General features: G+C 43.8%; 1 protein-coding gene and 2 pseudogenes across 4 annotated transcripts in view; 1 reads left to right on the forward strand and 2 right to left on the reverse strand.

The window, feature by feature from the left end:
• UGT1A6 (UDP glucuronosyltransferase family 1 member A6) overlaps nt 1–27,966 on the forward strand; it is a 63,509-nt gene that overhangs the window by 32,511 nt on the left and 3,032 nt on the right. Inside the window, exons 1-5 of one of the 4 annotated variants that reach the window (XM_055291042.2) lie at nt 18,038–18,901; nt 24,702–24,833; nt 25,505–25,592; nt 25,876–26,095; nt 27,186–27,365. In XM_055291042.2, coding sequence (XP_055147017.1) covers nt 18,038–18,901; nt 24,702–24,833; nt 25,505–25,592; nt 25,876–26,095; nt 27,186–27,216 — 1,335 coding nt within the window. In that variant the 3' untranslated portion in view covers nt 27,217–27,365. Of the gene's footprint in view, nt 1–4,933; nt 5,886–18,019; nt 18,902–24,701; nt 24,834–25,504; nt 25,593–25,875; nt 26,096–27,185; nt 27,366–27,966 lie in introns of those variants that run through there. The other 3 variants (XM_055291039.1, XM_055291040.1, XM_055291041.1) reach the window with 3 other exon arrangements.
• LOC129488612 (dnaJ homolog subfamily B member 3-like) lies at nt 1,000–1,726 on the reverse strand (annotated as a pseudogene).
• LOC129487332 (dnaJ homolog subfamily B member 3-like) lies at nt 2,361–17,610 on the reverse strand (annotated as a pseudogene).

The raw sequence follows: 27,966 nt of genomic DNA on the forward strand, positions 1-27,966 counted from the left end.
CCTTCAGAGCTGAGAGCGGCAAACAGAGATTTACCCACATATTTACTGACAGCAAGCCAGTGATAAGCATCATTTCTATAGATTATAGATTAACTAAAAGTATTCCTTACGGGAAACAAAGGGATGGGCCGAAACAAAGGGATGGGCTCTGGCTAATTATCTGCAGCAGAAACATGTCCTTAAGGCACAGATTGCTCATGCTATTATTTGTGGTTTAGGAACACCTTAAGTGGTTTTCCTCTCTGGGTGGGCCAGGTGTTCCTTGCCCTCATTCCAGTAAACCCACAATCTTCAGCATAGGCATCATGGCCATCATGAACACGTCACAGTGCTGCAGAGATTTTGTTTATGGCCAGTTTGGGGGCCAGCTTCTGGCCAGATTTGGGGGCCTATCCCCAGCAACCTGCCATAGTTGGAGAACCACGTTCAGGCTGAAGACAGTCCTAGTATACCACTGACCAACCATGTAACCCCAAGGTTTGACCTCAGCCTTCAGAGGGAACATGCTTCTTACACCGATTTCAGCTCAGTGATATGGGATTCAAATGTCTGACCTCCAAAATATTAAGAGAATAAATGCATGTTGTTTTAAGCCATCATTAAATTAAGCCAGAAGTATTGATATATTCATAGATTTCACCACTACACACTAAACAATAAAGTCAAATGATTTAGAGCAAAACACCTGGCTCACAATTTCCCAACGGAAAAAGGTAAGGCTCAAAGTGCTGAACTGAACATTCTGTCCTAGCACTAAGAAATAATCATTGTCTGCCTCAGGCTTAAGTTTAATAAACAGCAAAGTGCATACTGATTTTTTACAACAATTGAAAGACAAACAGAGGTCCTATCCGTGTAGTCCCAACAACAAGAATAGGCGTTGGCATGAAGTGTTTATAAATTCTTGGGTACAGTTGTTCTGAAAGTAAAGTTCACTTTCAATCCTAAAAAAAGTCTGCTATTCCTCCAGATGTGCTTAAAGTCAACTGTGGACTGGAATTACTTGGTGTCAATGTGCAGTAACTGCTCTTTGCTATTTATTATTAAGGACTTTAACTCAACTCTCCATCTTCCTCTACTTCCACCCTTTCTTGGCCATTCTCAATGATTCTCTTGGTGGTGATTTTTTTGCCATCAACTATTTCAGTGGAAGTCGACATGGACTTGAAGCTGCCTGTCCCATCACTACCGTAGGACATGCAGAAGGAAGAAAGGCCCCCACTTCCCAGGGAGCCAAAGGAACGAAATCCCGTATCAAAAGAAGAAAAAACACCCCCAAAAGCTGGAAATTCACTGAAGGTGGAGAAACGGGGTGCAGACGCTCTGCTTCTGCTTCCCCAGCAGCTCCTCCAACCCCCCAAAATATTCTTCAGCGGGTTTCCCAAGAGGTCAAAGGAGAATGGGTCCCGGCAGCCAAAGAACTCCCTGAAGACCTCGGCCGGGTCCCGGAAGCTGAAGACGTACTCGAAGGGGTCCTCGAAGGGCCTGCCGCCAGCACAGCCACCCTCCGCCCCCGCCTCGCCATAGTGGTCATAGATACGCGTTTCTTGAAGTCCGACAACACCACGTAGGCCTCGGTCACCTGCTTGAATCTCCTCTCCGCTTCCTCCTTGTTCTCGGGGTTTTTGTCAGGGTGCCACTTGAGCGCCAGCTTGCGGTATGCCTTCTTCATGGCCTGGGATGAGGCCTACCGGGGTACGCCCAGCACCTCGTAGTAGTCCACCATGCTGGACTGCCAGAACGGCCTGCCAGGCACTGGCACAGCCAGCAGCAAGGCTGCCAACACCCAGGCGCAAGCCCGAGCGCTCAGCGACCGGGGCTGCCTGGAGGGACGCCCCTTATGACGCAGCCACATCTCATTGGTCGAGGCCTAAGAGCGCCTCGCATCCCAGAATGCAGTGCTCCTGGGACTGGCCCTGCTCTCTGTGAGGCTCTGTGATGCTCCACGACCAGGCCCCGCCCACTCTGGCCCCCAACCAGCCGTGGTCTCCAAAAAGGGTGGGAAAAAGAGGTTGGGGGAAAGAGAAGGCTTTGACTTTGGCTGCGTGAAGAACTGTTTTTCTTAAAGTCGGCTTTATATCAGTCTTTTTCCTCGGCCACAGGAGGGAAGAGGGTGGTGGGAGTGAGTTTAGTCTCACCGGGGCTGAAGACATCCTGTTGTTTAGGACTTCAGTTCTCTAATGTTCCAGCCTCGGTGCCCATTTGCTTTTGTACTTATGGATTATATCTATCATACATACTGCATTAGAGATTAAAACAGAATTAAAAAGACATATTCATTGGGCAATTTAATAAGAATAAACCCACGACACACTAGCAAATCTTATTTTTATCTTTTATTGAGACAAAATGTAGCGAGAAGAGTGGCATCGTTTTACAGTTTTTGCATCTCTCTTTAGTACTTGGCTCTATAGAGAGGTGGATTCTCATGTCAGCTTCTGCATTCAATCTATTGCGATATTACACACCACCCATGTAGCTTCTGGAAAACTCCACTGTACACTTGTGAGAGAATGACAGAGAAAAAATCAAGTAGCATTATTATGGAAATAGTTTTAACTTTGCAAAATTCTCCTGAAAAATTCTTGGGAATCCCTAGGATTTCCTGGCTCATACTTTGAGAATCGCTAGTCTAGCACAGTAGTCCCTGGTATTCTTAAGGGATTAGTTTAGGACAACCCTCCTCCCCATACCAAAATCTAGATACTCCAGCTCCTTTTATAAAATGGCACAGTATTTGTGTATAACCTACCCATATCCTCCTTTAAACATCTAGTCATCTCTTGATTACTTTTACCTAATAAATGTAAATGCTAATGTAAATAGTTGTTTTACAGTATTGGTTTTTTATTTGTATTATTTGTGTTGTTTTTTCATTGCTCTTCCCCCCAAATATTTTCAATCTGCTATTGGCTGAATCTGCAGATGTGAAGCCCAAGTATATGGAGGGTGAAATGTGCATGTTATTCACTGTTCTTGACTGCTAAAACAACCAGGGAGATCCTCTCAGACAAAAGGAAATACAGCACTATTTACTGCATTGAAACCAATAAGACTTGCAGGCCATGTTTATAGCAATGGGGATAAACTTGGGATGCAGTGATTATTTCCACTAGAACTGCTATATCATGACCATGAATTTTGGGGGGACTTTTTTTGAGATCTGAGTTCTCTTCACCTCCTTATTCTCTTTTTGACACTGGATTCTTTGCTTTGATAAATTGTGAGGCATTACACTAGTAAAGGTCACTCAGTTCTAAGGGGAAAATGATTAACCAAAGAACATTCTAAGAGTTCCTATAGGGTATTAGGTGTAGTGAGGATGTGTTATCTCACCAGAACAAACTTCTGAGTTTATATAGCCTGTAGTGACATAACCTGAGACCCGGACTTGGCACTTGGTAAGCACACAATGAACAGTCATAGAAAGCTGGCTGAGAGTAGAATTCAGTGGGAATAAAGCAATTTGGGAACATCAAAGCAAGTTTGGAGAACAAGTGATCCAGAATGGCTGCAGGGTAAGAGGCAGAGGGAGGGGGCAAGCAGAAGGGCTAGAGAGGAAGAACGAGCTTGGACAGGTGGGCTGGGGTCTATCCCAGAGTTTTGAGAGCAAGGCAGAGGACTCTGAATTTTCTTCTGTGCCCAGGAAGCTGCTGACCAAGGTTCCAGAAGTGTTGGTGGGGTGGGGTTTTTCAGGGAGCAGCTGATGCAGTGAGTCAGCAGGGACAGCTGGGGGTTGGGCAACTGGGGGACTGGGGCCATGAAATGGGACCATGGCAGCTGGGTCTGAGAGACAGTGGTAGAAACATCCAGATTCAGCACTTACTTGCTGGCTTGGATGCAGGGTCTAGAATGAAAAGAGAAGGGAAGTCACTTCTATACAGAAACATGTCCAGAGTGCTTACTGTCTGCAAAACCATGGACTGGCACCTGAGTGATAGCATGATTCCAAAGCCACAATCTTGCCTGTAAGGAATATAGGATATAGCTATACTCTAATAGCAAGGACCCATATGCAAACTGCTAAAAGATACAAGGCAGAACAGTTCAAAACACTGTGGGGATTCAAGGAAGGTGGCTTTGTTCCCCCTGGAGGGCCCTGTAGATGATCTACAGGGTGCTGGACATGTTTATGTTGCTCCTTTAGTAACAAGTCCCTTCATTCTGATTTGATGAAAGGAGCTGGGATTGTGTCCAATGGTGGCCTATTAACTTATGTCTTCAGCTTAAAAAGAAAGTACCTTCAAAAGGGTTCCAGAAACACTTTCCATGGACATGTCACTCTTTAGTAGCCCTCAAAGCAAGACCGTCATGTTGCTGCCCTGCTGTGTGATTTCTTAGCCCCTAGAGCACCATGCCCTGTAATTGCCTGGTTGTGAGTTTGTCTCTGTTCACCTGACCCCTCCTTTCAGGCAAGGACCATTTCTAACTTGGGTTTCTGTCCCTAGTTCCTAGCATAGTATACTGACTGGCATACGGTAGGGCTCACACGTTCCATAAATATTTGGTGGATAAGGGAATTAGCAATGGATTCTGCTTTGGTTCCAAAGCAGAGATGAATTGGATTGCTTAGTAGTGGTTTTCTGTTGTAATTCATGAGCGTGAATGTGGATTGCCTACTATTGCCTACCACTACTGGGGACCTCTCAGACCTCAGCTACAGTCCGATAAACATGGTTAACAGAGAAGTAGGAGGCTGTGACATGAAATGAGTTTCCACAGGCCTTTGTTGGGAATTGGATGAGAAACAAGAGCTTGAACTGGGATGTTCCCCAGAGCGAGCGCAGGGTCAGATGAGTTTTTCAAGATAGGAGTGATCGGTCTTTCCCAAAGTGGGGCCCATAATGAAAGACAATGATTGGTTAATCGGTAATAATTAACTAGGAGGAGAGCACTCTGTCTTCCAATCACATGTTGATTTGCTAGGTGGCTCAGTGACAAGGTAATTAAGACGAAGGAAACAATTCTAGAAGGCACAACGTGGGGTGGACAGTCAGCTGTCGATGGCTTCTGCTGAGATGGCCACAGGACCCCAGGTTCCCCTGCTGTGGCTGGCCACAGGACTGCTACTCCTTCTCAGTGTCCAGCCCTGGGCTGAGAGTGGGAAGGTGCTGGTGGTACCCATTGATGGCAGCCACTGGCTCAGCATGCGGGAGGCTGTGCGGGAGCTCCATGCCAGAGGCCACCAGGCGGCAGTCCTCACCCCGGAGGTGAATATGCACATCAAAGAAGAGAACTTTTTCACCCTGACAACCTATGCCATTTCATGGACCCAGGAAGAATTTGATCGCGTTGTGCTGGGCCACACTCAACTGTACTTTGAAACAGAACATTTTCTGAAGACATTTTCTAAAAGTATGGCAACTTTGAAAAATATGTCTTTGGTCTTTCATAGGTCTTGTGTGGAGCTACTGCATAATGAGGCCCTGATCAGGCACCTGAATGCTACTTCCTTCGATGTGGTTTTAACAGACCCCATTTACTTCTGTGGGGCGGTGCTGGCTAAGTACCTGTCAATTCCTGCTGTGTTTTTTTTAAGGAACATTCCATGTGATTTAGACTTTAAGGGCACACAGTGTCCAAATCCTTACTCCTATATTCCTAAGTTACTAACGACCAATTCAGACCACATGACATTCCTGCAAAGGGTCAAGAACATGCTCTACCCTCTGGCCCTGTCCTCCCTTTGCCATGCTCTTTCTGCTCCTTATGCAAGCCTTGCCTCTGAGCTTTTTCAGAGAGAGGTGTCAGTGGTGGATCTTCTCAGCCATGCATCCATCTGGCTGTTCCGAGGGGACTTTGTGATGGATTACCCAAGGCCGATCATGCCCAACATGGTCTTCATTGGGGGCATCAACTGTGCCAACAGGAAGCCACTATCTCAGGTCGGTGTTTGTGCCTTCATCCAATCAATGTTCCAGGCAAAACACTTTCTAAAAAATGTATTTACTTAGAATTACTTCCATATCTACTTATCTTTCTGGTGCTTTTATTTCTGCTTGTCGTCGTAATAGCCTTCAGTGAGATAAACTGTTAAGGGGTCTCTAGTATCGTATTTCAGGTTTTAAATGGTCACTGAGAGGAAGAAGAGGCAGAAACGAATGTTTATCAAAGGATGGACTCATGGAGACTGTTGGTTTGTAAAGACACCATCTTCATGGTTGTGCATGTCCTTCATTGGGAAGGAGCAGGGACACTACATTGAGACTTGACCCATCCTGGATTTTTTGTTTGCATAATTTTCAGGGGAAAGATGATGCAACAGCAAATTACAATTGTTAATGTGATAATTTTTAGTGGTCCCATCTTGCGAATGATAGGGAGGTGACCACAGGAGACCTAAGCACTCACAGGAAGTAGAAGTGTTAAAGAGGTTGACTCAGTTCAGTGGAAATAGAGCAACGAAGATGGGATATATGTCTGTGATTATAGAATTACACACTGAGTTCAGTTTCCAGAGAGGGATCTGTGCTGACAAAAGATTTTTCTGGTCAGGATTTGGGGTCTGGTGCATGATGTGGGGACATCTCAGAGTTCAGAAGGCATAGTGATGGTTGCAGGTCAATTGGGTCTTCTACTTGGAATGCTGAAATTATCAAGAAATTGTGGAAGGGGCTAGGGAGGAGATAAAACTGTGAGCGTATAAGCTCAGTTAAGCTAGGGACAGTGATGAATGGACATGTGTCCAAGAAGGGAAGTGTTTCTCAGGTGAAGCTGATCATACCGCCAAACCTACCCTATCCCACTCCAAGTTTCTATAGTGGGATCTACTTCTTTACCAACAATTTCAAAGGCAGCTTTCTCTAATCCAGAATATTTGGGGTTCACTGATATGGTACTCTGGGACCTGAATATTGTTTCTTATTCCTTGGTGTGCCAGATATTTCATGAGAGAATTCAGCCTTTTAATGTCATATTCACCGAATGCATATGAACTTCTATGACTTTTGATCCTTTTGTATTTTTATTTCTGTACTTCTTTTTATTAACATAGGTATTACTGCCAAACACTCTAAGCTTCATTTTTTTAAATCAAACCACATGATTTTTTTTATTGGTGATTTTCCCCCTTATGCAGTGTAGTTATTCAATTATAAAATATGTGTTTATTAGATTTGTAACAATGTTGAAAAGTGGGATGGCATTTAGTGACTCTTGCCCTTTTCTTCCAGTTTTTCAATGTGAACATATTCTCTAGTGTTAACTACATTGCTCAAAACTTCACTGTCATCTCAGTGGAGCAGAACGAATTGGGAACTGTGGCACAGGTCACTCTTGCTATGCCCCTTAGAGAATTAGAGAATATTAGCAAGGCTAATTTTCGAGTGTGGTAAAGAACAGGCTAATGTATTCAATAGTGAGGCCACTGATTCTTTCTCAACATGAAGTCACACTAGATTTATTAGGATTTGGCGCTGTATCCCCCACCAGATCTCATCTTGAATTGTAATCCCCATAATCCCCACGTGTCAAGGACAGGATCTGGTGGGAGATGATTGGATCATGGGGGCAGTTTTCTACCTGCTGCTCTCATCATAGTGAGTGAGTTCTTATGAGATCTGATGGTTTTATAAGGGGCCATTATCCCTTCACTTGTAAGCTCTTCCTCTTTCTCTCTCTCACTTGCCACCATGTAAGACATGTCTTTGCCTCTCTCTCACCTTCTGCCAGGATTATAAATTTCCTGAAGCCCCCCCGCCACCAGCCACCTGGAACTGTGAGTCAATTAAAGCTCTTTCCTTTATAAATTACCCAGTCTTGGGTATGTCTTTATAGCAGTGTGAGAACGGACTAATATATTAAGTTGGTGCCATGGAGAGTGGGGTACTGCTATAAAGATACTTGAAAATGTAGAAGTGACTTTGGAACTGGGTAACAGGCAGAGGTTGGAACAGTTTGGAGAGCTCAGAAGAAGACAGGAAGATGTGGGAAAGTTTGGAACTTCCTAGAGACTTGTTGAATGGTTTTGACCAAAATGCTGATAATGTTGTGGACAATGAAGTCCAGGCTGAGTCTCAAATGGAGATAAGGAACTTATTGGGAACTGGAACAAAGGTCACTCTTGCTATGCTTTAGCAAAGAGACTGGTGGCATTTTGCCCCTGCCCTAGAGATCTGTGGAACTTTGAACTTGAGAGAGATGATCTGAAATTGGAACTTATGTTTAAAAGGGAAGCAGAGCATAAAAGTTTGGAAAATTTGCAGCCTGATCATGTGGTAGAAAAGAAAAACCCATTTTATGGGGAGAAATTCAAGCCAGCTGCAGAAATACTGGCTATATAAATTTGCATAAGTAAGGAGGAGCCAAATGTTAATTGCCAAGACAATGGGGAAAATGGCTTCAGGGCACATCAGAGACCTTTGCAGCAGACCCTCCCATCACAGGCCTGGAGGCCTAGGAAGGAAAAATGGTTTTGTGGGCTGCATCCATGCCCCCACTGCTGTGTGCAGCCTCAGGACTTGGTGCACTGTGTCCCAGTGGCTCCGGCCATGGCTAAAAAGGGCCAAGGTAGAGCTCAGGCCATTGCTTCAGAAGGTGCAAGCCTCAAGCCTTGGCAGCATCGATGTGGTGTTGGGCCTGTGGGTACACAGAAGGTAAGAATTTAGGTTCGGGAACCACCACATAAATTTTAGAGGGTGTAAGGAAATGCTTGGATGTCCGGGCAGAAGTTTGCTGCATGGATGGAGCCCTTATAGAGAACCTCTGCTAGAGCAGGGTGGCAAAGAAATGTGAGGTTGGAGCCCCCACACAGAGTCTCCACTGGGGCATTGCCTAGTGGAGTTGTGAGAAGGCAGCCACCATCCTCCAGAATCCCAAAGAGTAGTCCAATAGCCCGCACTGTGTGCCTGGAAAAGCCACAGACACTCAATGCCAGCCTCTGAAGGCAGCCAGGAGGAGGGCTTCACCCTGCAAAGCCACAGTGTCCAAGTTACCTGAGACTGTGGGAGCCCACTTCTGGCATCAGCATGACCTAGATGTGAGACATGAAGTCAAAGGAGATCATTTTGGAGCTTTAAGATTTAATGACTGCCCTGCCTGGTTTTGGACTTGCATGGGGCCTGTAGCCCCCCTTTTTTGGCCAGTTTCTCCCATTTGGAATGGGAACATTTACCCAATTTCTGTACCCCCATTGTGTCTTGGAAGTTACTTTTGATTTTATAGGCTCATAGGGGGAAGGGACTTGCCTTGTCTCAGATGAGACTTTGGACTATGGACCTTTGAGCTAGTGCTGAAATGAGTTAAGACTTTGGAGGATTGTTGGGAAGGCACGATTGGTTTTGAAATGTGAAAAGACATGAGATTTGGGAGGGGCCAGGGGGCAGAATGATACAGTTTGACTCTGTGTTTCCACCCAAATCTCTTCTCAAATTGTAATCTCCATAATTCCCATGTGTTAAGGGTGGGACCTGATGGGAGGTGATTGGATCATGTGTGCAGTTTCCCCCATGCTGTTCTCATCCTACTGAGTTCTAATGAGAGATGATGGTTTTATAAAGGGCTCTTCCTACTTCACTCACAAGTGAACTCTTCCTCTCTGTTTCTCTCTTGCTTGCTGCCATGTGAGACATGCCTTTGCTTATCTCTCACCTTCTGTCATGATTGTAAGTTTCCTGAGGCCTCCCCAGCCATGTGGAACTGTGGGTCATTTAAACCTTTGTCTTTTATAAATTACCCCATCTCAGGTACGTCTTTATAGCAGTGTGAGAACAGACTAATACAAGATTGGTGATGATTGAAGTTATACTGAAAGTGTTTAAAGGAGAGTTTGAGAAAAGGAAATGAATCTGCATTTATTGAGAAAGTTGATGAGAAAGTGGAATTAGAAATTCCTAGAAAGGTAAGCTGTTGTGTGAATCATTTCCCAAGATGGGGAAGTCTCTCTACCTGTTTGGAGACAGAAAGTGGAATCAGATGGGAAGATGATGGATAGAAAGGATCATTCCCTCTTCTAGATGCTTTCCAGTGTGTGATGTAAGCTCAACTAAAATCAGCTGTGTTGAACTTCAGCCAGAAAAAATGTCTGGCATTTTGGTTTTTTGGACCCTACTGAGATGGTCACAGGACTCCAGGTCTCTTGGGGCTCACAGGGTCATGCCTTTCCTTGCCCGGCGTGCTTGGTGAGAAGGAACAAGTGATTCCATGGAGGGAATTCATTTTAGGGGTCTCAAGAGGGTCATCTTTGCAACAGAGGAAATGCCCCTTTTTCCATTCTGAAAACCTGATTTATCGAACCCTTTTATAAAAGATGAATACCCACATATAGGCCTCTAGCAGTGTTATGTTTTTGAGATGAGACATTTTAAAAAGCGATTTTTGAATTCTAAAAATTATTTAAATAAAATGCTCTTGCTGGGACAACATAGTGGGTCAACATCATTCCCATCTCTAAAAGAAGATTTAAAAAAAAAAAAAAAAAAACATTAGCTAGGTGTGGTTGCTGTTGTCTCAGTTACTGGGAATGCTGAGGAGGAAGGATCACTTGAGCCCAGAAATTCATGTTTACAAGTGAGGTATGATCTTGCCTAGGCAACAGCTACAGAGAGAGACCCTGTCTCTAAAACAAACAAACAATAACCAAACAAGCTTTACACTTCTGTAAAAGGAACACTTCTCATTTATGACATCAGTAATCTAGGATATATCAAAATTTGAACTTTGTGTTAGCTTTCACCTGTTAAAACTAGCCAGAGTTGTTACAGATCCGCTACCTCTGAGTGACACTGGTACACCACTCTTTGCTGACCACCGAACAATGGGATTTATGTAACCAATTGTGTAGATACAAACCCGTTCTATCCTACCCAGAGTGGTGATTTACAACACAGAAAACCACCATGAAACTATTCCCATGCCTTCCTCCCACCTCAAAACTCCTTTTATCCCTGAACTGCTCCATAAGCAAACCCACCCCCAGCAAACTACTCAGTAAGTATCTTCACACATGTAAGTTCCCTTATCTGGATCACTAAAAAATGAACTCATTTTTCAAAAGCCCTGACAGTCTGTCTTATTCTGATACTTCTTGTATAGTTATTATATAAGAAGCAACTACCCAGCCACCTTGGAGCATGTTGATTTCAGAGTTCAGTGTGAGACCCCGTGTGCCCCTGTGGGATGGTGCCAGATGACTGCCATTTTCCTGCTGTTTATTACTTGGGTGCCATTCCATGCAGATTGGACTCTGAGGGTACTAGAGCATATCCAAACCCATTGTCACAGTATTTGTTAGTTAATGATGTGTTCAGGCCATGATTTTTCTGTAAAAAATTACCAGCATACTGCTCTTAATTTTTTTCAGCCTGTCTAGTTGTTGCCCTTTTGCTCTCATGCAAACTTTTCCTCAGAGGTGACCCTAGAAGATGGGACCATTTGTGATGGACTACCCCAAGGCAATATGCCCCAAAAGGTCTTCATCTGGGGCATAACCCGTGCCAACACAAAGGTACTTTCTCAGCTGTGTGTATGGTGCCTCACCCAAACAATATTACAGATACACTTGGCTTTCATCAACCTAATTTGATAGCCCCAAGCACAGCAATAGGATAGTTGTGCATGGCCGTATGGAAACGATTTTATTTTTTTACATTTCCAGGACCTACCATAATTGCAGAACCACGTTAGGGCTGAAGACAGTCCTAGTATATCAATGACCAACCATGTAACCCCAAGGTCTGTCCTCAGCCTTCAGAGGGAACATGCTTCTTACACCGACTTCAGCTCAGTGATATGGGATTCAAATGTCTGACCTCTAAAATATTAAGAGAATAACGTGTGTTGTTTTAAGCCACCAAGTTTGGGTAATTTGTTACAGCCGTGATAGGAAAGGAATGCATCCACTTTGCCAGATTTACCTGCTTTTATAAAGCCTGGGTTTAACCTTTTATCTAAATAATGGTCAACTCTTCCTACATCACGAGCATTTATGTGCAATTAAAAGCCATCATTAAATTAAGCCAGAGTATTAATATATTCATAGATTTCACCACCACACAGTAAAACATTGAAGTCAAATGATTTAGAGCAAACCACCTGGCTCACACTTTCCCAACGGAAAAAGGTAAGGCTCAAAGTGCTGAGATGAACATTCTGTCCTAGCACTAGGAAATAATCATTGTCTGCCTCAGGCTTAAGTTTAATAAATAGCAAATTGCATACAGATACTTACAATGATCGAAAGACAAACAGAGGTCCTATCCGTGTGGTCCCCGCAATAAAGACAGGCGTTGGCATAAAGTGTTTATAAATTCCTGGGTACAGTTGTTCTGAAAGTAAAGTTCACTTTCAATCCAAAAAAAGTCAGCTATTCCTCCAGATGTGCTTAAAGTCAAATGTGGACTGGAATTACTTGGTTGTCAATGCGGAGCAACTGCTCTATGCCATTTATTATGAAGGACTTTAACTCAACTCTCCATCTTCCTCCGCTTCCACCCTTTCTTGGCCATTTTCAGTGATTCTCTTGGTGGTGATTTTTTTGCCATCAACTATTTCAGTGGAAGTCGACATGGACTTGAAGCTGCCTGTCCCATCACTACCGTAGGACATGCAGAAGGAAGAAAGGCCCCCACTTCCCAGGGAGCCAAAGGAACGAAATCCCGTATCAAAAGAAGAAAAACCACCCTCAAAAGCTGGAAATTCACTGAAGGCGGAGAAAAGGGGTGCAGACCCTCTGCTTCTGCTTCCCCGGGAGTTCCTCCGACCCCCAAAAATATTTTCCAGCGGGTTTCCAAAGAGGTCAAGGGAGAATGGGTCCCGGCCGCCAAAGAACTCCCTGAAGACCTCGGCCGGGTCGCGGAAGCTGAAGACGCACTCGAAGGGGTCCTCGAAGGGCCTGCCGCCTGCGCAGCCGCCCTCCGTCCCCGCCTCGCCATAGCGGTCATAGAAATCGCGTTTCTTGGCGTCCGACAACACCACGTAGGCCTCGGCCACCTGCTTGAATCTTCTTTCCGCTTCCTACCTGTCCTCGGGGTTTTTGTCGGGGTGCCACTTGAGCGCCAGCTTGCGGTACGCCTTCTTGATGCCTTCGGACGAGGCCTACCGGGGTACGCCCAGCACCTCTTAGTAGTCCACTGTGCTGGACTGCCAAAACGGCCCGCGGGGCACTGGCGCCGCTAGCGGCAAGGCTGCCAGCACCCAGGCGCGGGCCAGAGCATTGGCGACCTGGGCCGCCTGGAGGGACGCCCCTTATGACGCAGCCACATCTCATTGGCCGAGGCCTATGAGCCTCTCGCATCCCAGGATGCAGTGCTCCTGGGACTGGCCCTGCTCTCTGTGAGCCTCTGTGATGCTCCACGACCAGGCCCCGCCCACTCCGGCCCCCAACCAGCCGTGGTCTCCAAAAAGGGTGGGAAAAAGAGGTTGGGGGAAAGAGAGGGCCTTGACTTTAGCTGCCTGAAGAACTGTTTTTTTTAAAGTCGGCTTTATATCGGTCTTTTTCCTCGGCCACAGGAGGGAAGAGGGTGGTGGGAGTGAGTTTAGTCTCACCGAGACTGAAGGCATCCTGTTGTTTAGGACTTCAGTTCTCTAACGTTCCAGCCCTGGTACGCATTTGCTTTTGTTCATCTGGATTATGCCTATCATATGTACTGCATTAGAGATTAAAACAGAATTTAAAAGATATATTCATTGGGCAATTTAATAAGAATAAACCCATGACACACTAACAAACCTTCCTTTTATTTAACTTTTTTTGAGACAAAATGTAGCGAGAAGAGTGGCATCGTTTTACAGTTTTTGCATCTCTCTTTAGTACTTGGCTCTATAGAGAGGTGGATTCTCATGTCAGCTTCTGCATTCAATTTACTGTGATATTACACATCACCCTTGTAGCTTCTGGAAAAGTCCACTGTACACTTGTGGGAGAATGACAGTGAGAAAATCAAGTAGCATTATTATGGAAATAGTTTTGACTTTGTAAAATTCTCCTGAAAAATTCTTGGGGATCCCTAGGATTTCCTGGCTCATACTTTAGAGACCTGCTAGTCTAGCACAGTAGTCCCTGGTATTCTGAAGGGATTAGTTTAGGAAAACCCTCCTCTCCATACCAAAATCTAGATACTCAAGCTCCTTTTATAAAATGGCACAGTATTTGTGTATAACCTACCCATATCCTCCTTTAAACATCTAGTCATCTCTTGATTACTTTTACCTAATAAATGTAAATGCTATGTAAATAGTTGTTTTACAGTATTGGTTTTTTATTTGTATTATTTGTGTTGTTTTTTCATTGCTCTTCCCCCCAAATATTTTCAATCTGCTGTTGGCTGAATCTGCAGATGTGAAGCCCAAGTATATGGAGGGTGAAATGTGCATGTTATTCACTGTTCTTGACTGCTAAAACAACCAGGGAGATCCTCTCAGACAAAAGGAAATACAGCACTATTTACTGCATTGAAACCAATAAGACTTGCAGGCCATGTTTATAGCAATGGGGATAAACTTGGGATGCAGTGATTATTTCCACTAGAACTGCTATATCATGACCATGAGTTTTGGGGGGATTTTTTTTTGAGATCTGAGGTCTCTTCACCTCCTTATTCTCTTTTTGACACTGGATTCTTTGCTTTGATAAATTGTGAGGCAATACACTAGTAAAGGTCACTCAATTCCAAGGGGAAAATGATTAACCAAAGAACATTCTAATGGTTCATAAAGGGTATTAGGTGTAATGAGGATGTGTTATCTCACCACAACAAACTTCTAGTTTATATAACCTCTAGTTACATAACCTGAAACCCGGACTTGGCACTTGGTAACCACGCAATGAACAGTCATAGTAAGCTGGCCAAGGGTAGAGTTCAGTGTGAATAAAGCAATTTGGGAACATCAAAGGAAGTTTGGGGAACAGCAAGTGATCCAGAATGGCTAGAGAGTAAGAGGCAGAGGGAGGGGGCAAGCAGAAGGGATAGAGAGGAGGAATGAGCTTGGACAGGTGGGCTGGGGTCTATCCCATAGTTTTGAGGGCAAGGCAGAGGACTCTGAATTTTCTTCTGTGCCCAGGAAGCTGCTGACCAAGGTTCCAGAAGTGGTGGTGAGGTGGGGTTATTCAGGTGGCAGCCGATGCAATGATTCAGAAGGGACAGCTGGGGGTTGGGGAACGGGGGGCTGGGGCCCTGAAATAGGACCATGGCAGCTGGGTCCAATAGACAGTGGTAGAAACATCCAGATTCAGCACTTACTTGCTGGCTTGGATGCAGGATGTAGAACGAAAAGAGAAGGGAAGTCACTTCTATACAGAAACATGTCCAGAGAGCTTATTGTCTCCAAAATCATAGACTGGCACCTGAGTGATAGCACAATTCCAAAGCCAAAATCTTGCCTGTAAGGAATATATATATATATAGGATATAGCTATAGTCTAATAGCAAGGACAGATATGCAAACTGCTAAAAGATACAAGGCAGAACAGAACAAAATGTTGTGGGGATGCAAGAAAGGTGGCTTTGTTTGCCTGGAGGGTCCTGTAGATGATCTACAGGGCACTGGACATGTTTATGTTGCTCCTTTAGTAATAAGCCCCTTCATTCTGATTTGATGAAAGGAGAGGAAAGGAACTGGGAGTGTGTCCAATGGTGGCCTATTAACTTATGTCTTCAGCTTAAAAAGAAAGTACCTTCAAAAGGGTTCCAGAAACACTTTCCATTGACATATCACTCTTTAGTAGCCCTCAAAGCAAGACCATCATGTTGCTGCCCTGCTGTGTGATTTCTCAGCCCCCAGAGCACCATCCCCTGTAATTGCCTGGTCATGAGTTTGTCTCTGTCTACCTGACCCCTCCTTTCAGGCAAAGATCATTTCTAACTTGACTTTCTGGGCCTAGTTCCTAGCATAGTGACTGCCATACAGTAGGGCTCACACATTCCATAAATATTTGTCAGATGAGGGAACTAGCAATGGATTCTGCCTTGGTTTCAGAGCAGAGATTAATTGGATTGCTTAGTAGTGGTTCTCTGTTGTAATTCATGAGCGTGAATGTGGATTGCCTACTATTCAGATTAGTAAGTGTGTCTTGGTCAAGGGCAGAGCTGTGGCCACAAACCATCCAGGTACACAGCAGAAGCAGCCTCAAAAAGCTTGGAAGCTCTGCATGATGGAGGAAAGTCATAAAATCATTATAGTGGTGACTTATGTGTTTATAGCCCCTTTACTCTCTATAATCTGCAAATGAACTCACACAGCATTGGGACTTTGGAAGAATTATCACCCTTAAGGTTTAAATTAAACTGTGAATTTCAGAATTTCTAATAAGGACACAACAAAGAGTGAAAGCATTGCTATGTCTATTCTGCTTGCCCAGAATCTTGGTCCTAAAAAATGAAGAGTGCTTGGGTGTGGGGAGGAGCTTCAGTGTACGTGTGCATGCAAAGTACCTACCCTGAGGAGCAGAATGAGAGGGTACCATAATTACCTGTTAATATGTCTCATAGGACACCAAAATTCTATAGCTGTTTCTCTATGATCCTCTAAGCACATCCCCAAGTATGGCTGGCCAGTGATGTGTATGGTTAAAACGTTGGGATCTGTGCAGTTATCTTGGAATTGTATAGTACAGCAGTATATCTCCCCAAAAAAGAGTGTAATACTTCCAGTTCTGGCTGCACAATACTTGCCCCAGAGTCCATGGTCAATAAACACAAATTTGAGTTATTGTTTTTGCTCATCTTTCCCTTTTGACTTCAACTCAGTCATCAGAATTCCCCAAATGCCTTATTTTCCCCTGGATCTTGGGCCAGTGGAATGAGTACAATTTAACTTAATTGAATTTGCTTATCTATTTGGTTTCCTGTTGTGAACAAAAGTTCTCTGAAAAGGAATTTGGAAGAAAGAGACTTTGTTCCAGTGAACAGTTTGCAAACCAGGGAGTTACAGCCTCTGGTATACAATGAAGGTGAGTTACACAGAACACAAGGCAGGCAGGTTTCATGGCAAAAAGTTCCTTCCCAGGTTCCCAATCAGGTCCATTTATGTAAATGAAGGATGGAAACTTCCTTAGTTCTTATTGGTCAGTGCAGCTGCATTCTGATTGATGAAGCTGAGCCCTGAGTGGCTGAGGTGGGTGAGCTCTAATTGGTTGGTTCAGGTGAGTGCTGAAAATCTCAACTACAAAAAGGTACAGGTTTTCAGGACACTCAGAGTAACTGTGTGACCTGTAGTAAGCAAAGGGCCAGTTGGCTCTATTTTAAATCCAGGCCCAGTTAGCCACTCAAGATCTATCTTACAGGACTGGCTCTTTCAGGTTCACATTAATACAGGCCTGTCCTTGGGGAAGACTTCTGTGCACATGCACTCCAGTGAATTTCCCTTTCTGGTCATTCTCTACCCCAGCACGCCCCCCACCCCTGTCCCGCCCCACCCACCTGTTCATTTCCTTCTTAGCATGGTTCACGATTTCTAAGTTCCTGCTCATCTTTTTAAATTGTGAGTCTGGCTTACCTCATGGCGCGTGAGTTCTGAGGAGGCAGGAGACTCGTGTGGTGGGCTCCGCTGCAGCCTCAAGACCCAACCCTGTGCTGGACTCAATAAATATTGTTGGATGAAGGAATGAAACACATGATACAAGTGAGCAGGCAGTACCGGGGGAGCTGTGGGGAGGGCACTCTTACAGGTTTCCATGGCGAAAGCGGGGGTACAGTTGTGTTCTTTCCTTTCTAAAAGGCTTTCTAAAAAGGTTTCTGTTTAATTTCTGATAAAGAAGCCTAACTTGTCACTACATAGTCGTCCTTCTTCCTCTCTGGTAACACTTCTTGGTCTGTGGAAATACTAATTTAATGGATCCTGAGGTGCTGGAGGTACTTCGCTGTGTTCACTCAAGAATGTGATTTGAGTATGAAATTCCAGCCAGTTCAACTGTTGTTGCCTATTAAGAAACCTAATAAAGCTCCACCTTCTTTATCTCCGAAAGTGAACTCCCTGCTACCTTTGTGGACTGACAGCTTTTTATAGTCATGTGACACAGTCAAACATTAACTTGGTGTATCAGTTGGTTTTTGCCATATATATAGGTAGGAGAGGGCGAACTTCTGGCAGGAGTAAAGGCGCCATGGCTGTGGAGTCCCAGGGCGGACGCCCACTTGTCCTGGGCCTGCTGCTGTGTGTGCTGGGCCCGGTGGTGTGCCATGCTGGGAAGATACTGTTGATCCCAGTGGAAGGCAGCCACTGGCTGAGCATGCTTGGGACCATCCAGCAGCTGCAGCAGAGGGGACATGAAATAGTTGTCCTAGCACCTGACGCCTCGTTGTACATCAGAGAGGGAGCATTTTACACCTTGAAGACGTACCCTGTGCCATTCCAAAGGGAGGATGTGAAAGAGTCTTTTGTTAGTCTTGGGCATAATGTTTTTGAGAATGATTCTTTCCTGCAGCGTGTGATCAAAACATACAAGAAAATAAAAAAGGACTCTGCTATGCTTTTGTCTGGCTGTTCCCACTTACTGCACAACAAGGAGCTTATGGCCTCTCTGGCAGAAAGCAGCTTTGATGTCATGCTGACGGACCCTTTCCTTCCTTGCAGCCCCATCGTGGCCCAGTACCTGTCTCTGCCCACTGTATTCTTCTTGCATGCACTGCCATGCAGCCTGGAATTTGAGGCTACCCAGTGCCCCAACCCATTCTCCTACGTGCCCAGGCCTCTCTCCTCTAATTCAGATCACATGACCTTCCTGCAGCGGGTGACGAACATGCTCATTGCCTTTTCACAGAACTTTCTGTGCAACGTGGTTTATTCCCCGTATGCAACCCTTGCCTCAGAATTCCTTCAGAGAGAGGTGACTGTCCAGGACCTATTGAGCTCTGCATCTGTCTGGCTGTTTAGAAGTGACTTTGTGAAGGATTACCCTAGGCCCATCATGCCCAATATGGTTTTCATTGGTGGAATCAACTGCCTTCACCAAAATCCACTATCCCAGGTGTGTATTGGAGGGGGACTTTTACACGCATGTATTCTTTCAGATGTATTACTTTGGATCGATTAACTAGCCCCAGATATATGCTGAACAAGCATTCTGAGATAGTTTAAAATGCCCTCTTTTGTTAATCTTTGACTCCTAGGCTTGAGTCTGTCTTTGGCATCATCTTCTGGATGATTTCTTGGTATCTGAGATTTCGGGAAAGCATTCCTTGGACATTTTACTCTGTGTGCTCCAGTGGATAGTAATCAATTAGAAACAACAAGCCGTTAAATGCCATAAGCACAGAATGCTGGGTTTGGGGCACCTTGCAGAAAACTCAATTGAAGCCTGCACCTTGCCCTGGATTCAGTCAGGCAGGCAATGTTCAGGACTGATGAAATCATTCTTTGATGAAGATAGATCCTGGCAATGAAAGTTGCCTTTGTGATCCTGGTTAAAGTTCTGGTTTCTAAATATTCTGATAAGAAGCTAGATGCTGCTGTCCCTTCTCTTCTAATGAGTGAATCACCAGACAGTCAAATTCTGACATGATACAGAAAGGTTGTGGGTTTCATTCTCAAGCTATTAGGTTTATTTTTACCCTACAGAGTTTGAAGTATGCAAAAAGTAGCATTCACATCCTCATCTAAATCTCAGCAGAGGATAGAGAAGAACAGGAGAGGCTCCTTCAGATGGAGGGTTAGGGAAGGACTCTCTGAGGAGGTGACATTTCAGTGAGCTTCATTCATTTATCCTTCAAAGATTGGCTGAGGATCTACTGGCAGCCCAGGCACTTCCCAGGTGCTGAGTCTGGCTCCCATTAAGGGGACTGATATCACCTTCAAAGAGCACCAGACCTTATTTCCACTATACCTCCAATGTGATTTGTATTTTTTTAAATTTCCTGTGCATTTTCCTTCATAGCACATCAAATATGGCAGTCATTTCACTTAGATAGTTGTTGATTGTCTGCTTCACATCGTGAGCCACGTGGGGACATGTGTGACTTTGCATTAATCACATCCACTGTACGCTCCGTCCTCAACACCTGCCAGTGGGTCTGCATGTATTTGGCGCCCCATAAATCTCAGCACCTAAGGCACAGAATAGGCACCCACCGAATATGTGTTAAATTAATGAATGAAAGGAAAGGTGCCAACTGAAGTCTAGTTACTGGAGAGAGAGTAATCCACAATAGCTCTTTTTAGTTCTTTGTACTCCAGCTATTACATACCAATATATATATACAAACATATATAAAATTTTTTGGTTGCTTTTTCTACAAAATAGAGTAACAGTGTATTCCCACTGCCCACTTACCAATATGTCACGGATATTACTCCAGTTTTAAATGCTATTACTTTTTAAACTCTGAAATAGTATTTCATGGTACTTGTGTACCACAGTGTGTTCTGCTAGGGATCTGGTCTAGTTCCCCACAAAAGAACATTACAATTTGTATTCCAGGAGTTTTGTTGTTGTGACTTCAAATACTTCCTTTAAAAAGATAAGCTATTTTGTAGTTTAAAGAACATTGGTTCTATTTCTTTCTCATTCATCTTTTCTTAAGTATTTTACACGGTTTTTTTTGGTCACTACTGTGAATGTGTTATTTTTTTCCATTTCTATCTTTAGCTGATTATCTAATCACTACTCAGCTATCTCATCAAAATATTGATTTTCATAATAAAAAATAACAGGCAGTCATATGCTGATAAAGAAATTTTGGTTTCTTCTGTTCTAAATTCCATGCCACATATCAGGGTTATTGAATTTATTAGAATCTCTAAAAACAGTTGAATAATTCTGGCAATAGGAAAGATGCCTGCCTTGCTGCTGTTTTAGTGGAAATTGATTATGATTTCATTGTTTTGCATTATGTCAGCCATTGTCTTCTGGCAAATAGTCTTTATTGATTTAGATAATTTCCTTCTTTACCTGAGGATGTTTGTAGGAGAGGCACTGAACTTTATCAGCTGCCTTTCTGGCATTTATTGATAGAACCATAAATGTCTAAGTGGTGAATTGTGTTGACTACATATTGGTTGTTGCCTTGTTTGGTGCAGTCAGGCTTAGGTATGAAAATGTTTGTAAATTGTACCTTTTAGTTACCTTCTTTGTCTTGTCGAATGTTTTAATCCGAAATTCCACTTTTTGGATATTAATATTAACCACTTCTGTATTATTTTTGTTTACATTTCCCTAGCACATCTTTAGTACTCCTTTGTCTTCAAGCTTTCTTCCTTTTTAAACAACATGGAACCGGTATTTTTAATCCAGTCAGGCAGTTGCATTAATAAGTGCATTTTGCCTACTTGAATCTAACAATTAATAGATTTGATTGTAACTCTCTCAGTTTACTTTATGTTTAGTTGACTTTGCCATTCTCCTTTTTCCGGATTTTTACTGGTTGGTCGAGTTATTATTTTTATTTTCTCTTTCTTCCTTTGTTAACTAAAAATGCCACTGCACTACCATTCCTCTTGTGTTGATGGTCCTGTTCTCAATACTCTTGATAAAACTCCTGAACTTTAAGAATAAAGATAAAACTTTTATTGCACAAAGAAGTCCATAGAGAAAGCACAACCTGGCACTGGCGTGTCTTTGGTGTGTCTGAAGGAAAAGAGACAGTGGAACAATATTGGGAGAAAAGGAATGAAACTCAAGAATTCCAAGATGTTGCTCCCCTGCGCGGGTAAGATAGCAGTGGTTCACAGACAATCACAATGTTGGGTCTGAGAAAAATAACCAAACGGAAGATTAGTGAGGACCCAGGCTTCAAGATGGCCAGGAGAGGAAAGCTTGGGAGCAGGGAAGGTTGAGATACACCTGGGTTACTGGGAATGCATGATGGTGAAGTCACAGGTGACCCACATGGTGTCTAAGTGCTAAAGAAGAATTCTGGGAAAACGAAATGCATTTGGGAAGGGAAAATCTAATTAAAAGCCTAAACTAGAAATACAAAATTCTTGGTAAAGTTTAGGAGTTATGTTAAATGTCTCATTTTGGCTGGTGAAGTCTCATCAGAACAGGGAAATTCTCTCATTCAGGGGAATCTCATCTCTTTTTTGAAGGGAATCAATGGTAGGGGATTGGAGTGTTATTTTCAGTTAATATGTTGCCTCACTCTTTGATCATTCTGGTAACTGTGAAGTCAGGGCGAAGTTTAAGGGAAGCTTTGCCAAGTAGGGGATGGACTTCACCTTTATTGAGCCTCATAATAGCTGGCTCAGGTAGGAGTTGGCCATGATGGCAACTTCTCTGCAGTTTGCCCTGCGTGAATCTCTAGATGAACTTTTGCACCATTTAAACTTTCGTGATCTCCTGCTATTTAACTTTGGATGTTTATGGACCTATGGGTTCAATTTTGTGGCAGTCACATCCTGCTGATTGCTGAGTGGGCATGGGAGGGTGTGCCTGGAGGAGAACTTAGACTTGGCCCTTTCCAGGTGAGCTTCAGTGTAAGAGTGGGTCTCGTGAAGAGCAAAGGTCCTAGGAAATTTAAGTAAGCCATTTACCATCGCTCAGAAGAAAGAGCTTGAAGAGCACTTGGAAATGAGCTGTCTCTCCCAAGAAAGAGGGAGAGAAAGAGGGGAGAGATGTGGTGCAGACCCTAGGGAGGAAGGAGTTCAGAAAAACCATCCTCAGGGTGTTCTTGCTACAAACCAAAAATGCAGTATGGTGGTGGGGAGGATGACTCTGTCCTCCCTGACTTTTAGATGAGCCCCAGGGAAAAGGCCAAGACAAAGCCCTTAGGAGCCAGGGGACTCATGAGGGCCTGGGGCTGGTGAGAGTGGCGGGCAGAGGGGGCTCACCTTGGGGGAAGGATGCTCAGTGTCTGGGGCTTTCCTGGTCATGTTCCAAATCAGGCTTGGCAGGAGTCCTGCTGTGCAAATCGCGTTTGCTGAGCCCTGTCAGAGGTCTCCTGTGTCTCACATCTAGGGTGACGAGCGTCCTGGCTTCCTCAGGACTGTTCAGGTTTTAGCACTGAATGTCACATGTCCCAGGGAACCCCTCAGTTTGGGCAAGCCCTGCCACATCACACAATCTTATTAGTGCCCTCAATATTCTTTACAAACATAAAACCATAGACTCAGCAATCTCATTACTGGGTATATACCCAAAGAAATATAAATTACTCTACTATAAAGACACATGCACATATTTGTTTATCGCAGCACTGTTCACAATAACAAAGTCATGGAACCAACCCAGATGCCCATCAATGACAGATTGGATAAAGAAAATGTGGTACATATACACCGTGGAATACTACGCAGCCATAACAAGGAATGAGATCATATTCTTTGCAAGGACATGGATGAAGCTGGAAGCCATCATCCTCAGCAAACTAACACAGGAACAGAAAACCAAACACCCCATGTTCTCACTCATAAGTGGGAGTTGAACAATGAGAATGCGTGGACGCAGGGAGGGGAACAACACACACCAGGGCCTGTTGGGGGGTGGGGGGTGAGGGGAGGAACTTAGAGGACAGGTCAATAGGTGCAGCAAACCACCATGGCAATATATATCCCAGAACATCAAGTAAATAATAATAAATAAACCCATAAAGCCATTCGGGAGATTCTTGGGGGATTCTTTGGACCACTGAAAATCTACAGTGGGAAAAGAATTGCCATGCTGATGAAACAGGAAAACTTTCCTTGTCCCCCTCACAGGGCGTGTGACAGCGGGAGGCACTCTTTCTCAGCGTGCCGCTGCTCAAACCTCTAGGGGAGCATACAGACGGGCAGGGTGTGGGGCTCTGACCTCACCGGCAGTGTCTAGAGGTGGACGTTTACAGCTCCTGAAGCCCCAGTGGGCGTGTGTTACGGTGTTCTTTTAGTTTTGCCCTCTATAGGCAGCTTGTGTTAACCAGCTCAATTACACCCTCTACCTTGTCACGAGGACAGAGGGCTTTCTGTATCCTGGGGGCTTGCCTTGGTGTACCAGAAGAATCCAATCACACCTGGGGTTGGAGAATGAGTGCAAGGATTTATTAAGTGGAGATAGCTCTCAGCAGATGGGGGAAGCCAGACGGGGATGGAATGGGAAGGTTTTCCCCTGGAGTCAGACCGCTCGGTGGCCTGGGCTCTCCTCCGACTGCCTCATACAAACTCCGCGTTGTTCTGCTGGTCAGTGGCCTGCTGGTGCCTGTTGGTGAGTTCTTCTCAACGTCCAGCCATCCTTGTGTCCCTCCGCTGATGTGCTCCTCCCGATGTCCAGCCACCTGTGTGTTTGCCTGCTAGGGTCTTGGGGTTTTTATAGGCACATGATGGGGGCGTGGCAGGCCAGGGTGGTTTTGGGAAATGAAACATTTAGGCAGGAAAACAAAAATGCCTGTCCTCACCTAGGTCCATGGGCACAGGTCTGGGGGTGGAGCCCTCGCCAGGGACCACACCCTCTTCTACCCAGCACTTCCCTTCCCTACTTCCACAACATTTAAAGGGACCATGCCCTTCCCAGCTCTTCCCTTCTGTATCACTGATGCCTTGCTCTGTGTCCTCTAAGTGGAATTATCACTGTGTGTATGTACGGGTGTGTGCATGTGTGTGCATGTACCTGTGCTTTTCTTTTGGAAAACTAGCACATTACCTGGATTTTGCATCTCAAGGATAATTCTGTAAGCAGGAACCCTTCCTCCTTTAGAAGGAAGTAAAGGAGAGGAAAATGCTATAAAACTTACATATTAATAATTTTTTACTCTATCTCAATCATATTCTTTAAAAGGAAGATATCTAATTCATAACTTACTGTATGTAGTCATCAAAGAATATGAGAAAAAATTAACTGAAAATTTTTCTTCTGGCTCTAGGAATTTGAAGCCTACATTAATGCTTCTGGAGAACATGGAATTGTGGTTTTCTCTTTGGGATCAATGGTCTCAGAAATTCCAGAGAAGAAAGCTATGGCAATTGCTGATGCTTTGGGCAAAATCCCTCAGACAGTAAGAAGATTCTATACTATGGCCTCATATCTATTTTCACAGGAGCTCTAACCCCAGACTTCCAGCTTCCAGATTAATTCTCTTCGTTGGAACTTTAGACTTGGCCTTTCCCTGCCACTTCCCAACTATGAATCCAAAGGGTTTTTTTTTTGTTGTGGTTGTTGTCATTGTTTTCAATTTGACTCTCAAATACTCTGTTAAACTGTGATCCATCACACTCGGAAGTCTCATTTTCTCTAAGAGACTCAAAAGTGTATTAGGGAGAATTTATTTAAAAATAAAATAAATGGGATATTGTTTCTTCATATTAAATAGAAGTATTTCTCCAAAAAGCTGTTGGTTAGAACATTGAATTTATGTCTTATATTTCTGCATCCACTTGTTTCATTAAGCAAACTTTCCCTTAAAGTGCAGGAAAGTGAAAAAATCCTAAGTGCACAGCTTGATAAATTATCACAAATTCACGTAGCGCATACACCCTTGTAACTAAACCTCCAAAACAAGATGCGGAAAGTTGCCAGTCCTCAGAAGCCTTCACAATTACTGAGCCTCCCACTCTGTTAAAGACTGTGTTCCTTCAGAGGACCCCCTTTTTCTAGTTAGTATAGCCGATTTGTTTTCTAGTCATATTATGTTCTTTCTTTACATTCTGTTCTTTTTGCCCCTCCAAGGTCCTGTGGCGGTACACTGGAACCCGCCCATCGAATCTTGCGAACAATACGATACTTGTTAAGTGGCTACCCCAAAACGATCTGCTTGGTATGTTGGGAGGACTGGATGTGTAGGTCAAACCAGGGTCAAATTAAGAAAATGGCTTAAGCACAGCTATTCTAAAGGATTGTTGAGCTTGAAAATATTACGGCCAACATATCCTCCATTGCTTTTTATCTAGTGGGGTATCTCAACCCGCATTTTCTTCTGCAAATTTCTGCAAAGGCATGTGAGTAACACTGAGTCTTTGGAGTGTTTTCAGAACCTAGATGTGTCTGACTGTGAAACTCAGAGATGTAACTGTTGACATCCTCTCTATTTTGCATCTCAGGTCACCCGATGACCCGTGCCTTTATCACCCATGCTGGTTCCCATGGTGTTTATGAAAGCATATGCAATGGCGTTCCCATGGTGATGATGCCCTTGTTTGGTGATCAGATGGACAATGCAAAGCGCATGGAGACTAAGGGAGCTGGAGTGACCCTGAATGTTCTTGAAATGACTTCCGAAGATTTAGAAAATGCTCTAAAAGCAGTCATCAATGACAAAAGGTAAGAAAGAAGATACAGAAGAATAGAATACTGTACATTGGCCATGGCATTCATGATAAAATTGTTTCAAATATGAAAACATTTACATAGCATTTAATAGTATTGTTTCAAATATAAAAACAAATACATAAAAATCTGGATTTTTCTTTCTTTTTTTTTTTTTCTTGAGATGGAGTCTCACTCTGTCACTTAGGCTGGAGTGCAGTGGTGCGATCTTGGCTTACTGCAACCTCCACCTCCCACGTTCAAGCAGTTCTGCCTCAGCCTCCCATGTAGCTGGGATTACAGGTGTCCACCACCACGTCCAGCTAATTTTTGTATTTTTTAGTAGAGATGGGGTTTCACCATGTTGGCCAGGCTGGTCTTGAACTCCTGACTTCAGGTGATCCACCTGCCTCAGCCTCCCAAAGTGCTGCGATTACAGGCATGAGCCATCACATCCGACCTGGATTTATAAATAAGATAATTTAGAGGTTATTATTCACTTTATAAAAGGATTCTTTAGTTTCTATATAATTTATCATATAATTTATTTAGAATTTTATTTCCCCCAGTAGATTTAAAACTCCAATTTATATAAAAAGGTTGCCATAATAGACATCTGATCCATAAGTTTCCTGCACAGAAAGAAATACTCCATTATAAGAAGCATAGTATCTTTAAGAGAAAAACAACTCAAATGCTTAGAAGTACAGCTTTTTGCAGCACTGGAACCTGTGAGAAATTTTGTCCATGGAGTTTATGAATGAAGGAGCTATAAGATATCACAGACAAAGGCTTAGAATAAAAGCAAAGGAAAATTTGCTCAAATGTGACCCTGAAAACGATTCAAAGGGCAAATGATTTCTGGATTAAAGTTAGTATATTACTGTCAAGCTCACTAGTAATAGGCTTATCAGAACCTTATGGGAAGAAGTGGTGGCCAGTGGTAGATTTCATCCAACAATAGACACTGTGTGCATACATGCATGTGCATTTGTGCATGTGGCTGTGCTCATGTGTGGGTGCATGCGTGTGCATTCATATGAGCGTGTGTGTGTATGTGTTTATGAGAGTGTCCGTTGCTTTCTCCCATGGTTACCTCCTTTAGAAAGAAGCAGCAGTCAGGAAGACAGATGTGAAGAACTGGAGCATGTTCAGATGAGAAGAGATAGAACACAGGGGGACACACCAGCTTGAGCAAGGGACAACAGGGGAGGACTGATGACTGACTTCCCACCTTTGAGGTGCTAATGTGTGTGTGGTGGCACTGGATAAAAGTTGGCTGGGCACCATGGCACACGCCTGTAGTCCCAGCCACTCTGGAGGCTAAGGTGGGAGGATTGCTTGAGCCCAGAAGTTGGAGGCTGCTATGAGCCATGATCATGCCACTGCACTCCAGCAGCCTGGGCAACAGAGTGAGACCCTGTCTCAAAAAAAAAAAAAAAAAGGAAAAGTCCACATAACCTGAGCATCATGTGCCCAGAGCACTGGGTGGTGTGGTCCCATTCCTTCCTTCCAGCGGCTTCTTCTGGCCACCTCAATGTCAGGATGTCCTGCTCACAAATCAATACCATTAAAACCTGACTTCTTTCCCTGCACTGTTGAAGCTCCTTCTTGAGGCTCACATTATGGATATAATTTTGATTCTTTCTTCAGTGGTATAGATAACTACTTATAATCTAAGAACAACTTGGTGAAAGTCCTCTAATACGTTATATTTTTAAAAAACACAAATCAATGAGCTCAACTTATTAACTAACTTTCATCTATTAATTTTTGAGCCATCCCTGTCTGATTGTGAATCTCCATGATTCCAACACTCTGAGCTGGGGACAGTGCCTACACAAAATAAAAAGAAGTGGAAAATTTTCAAACATCAGTTTATGCAG

The sequence above is a fragment of the Symphalangus syndactylus genome, chromosome 8 (assembly GCF_028878055.3).
Source record: "Symphalangus syndactylus isolate Jambi chromosome 8, NHGRI_mSymSyn1-v2.1_pri, whole genome shotgun sequence".
Taxonomy (NCBI): domain Eukaryota; kingdom Metazoa; phylum Chordata; class Mammalia; order Primates; family Hylobatidae; genus Symphalangus; species Symphalangus syndactylus.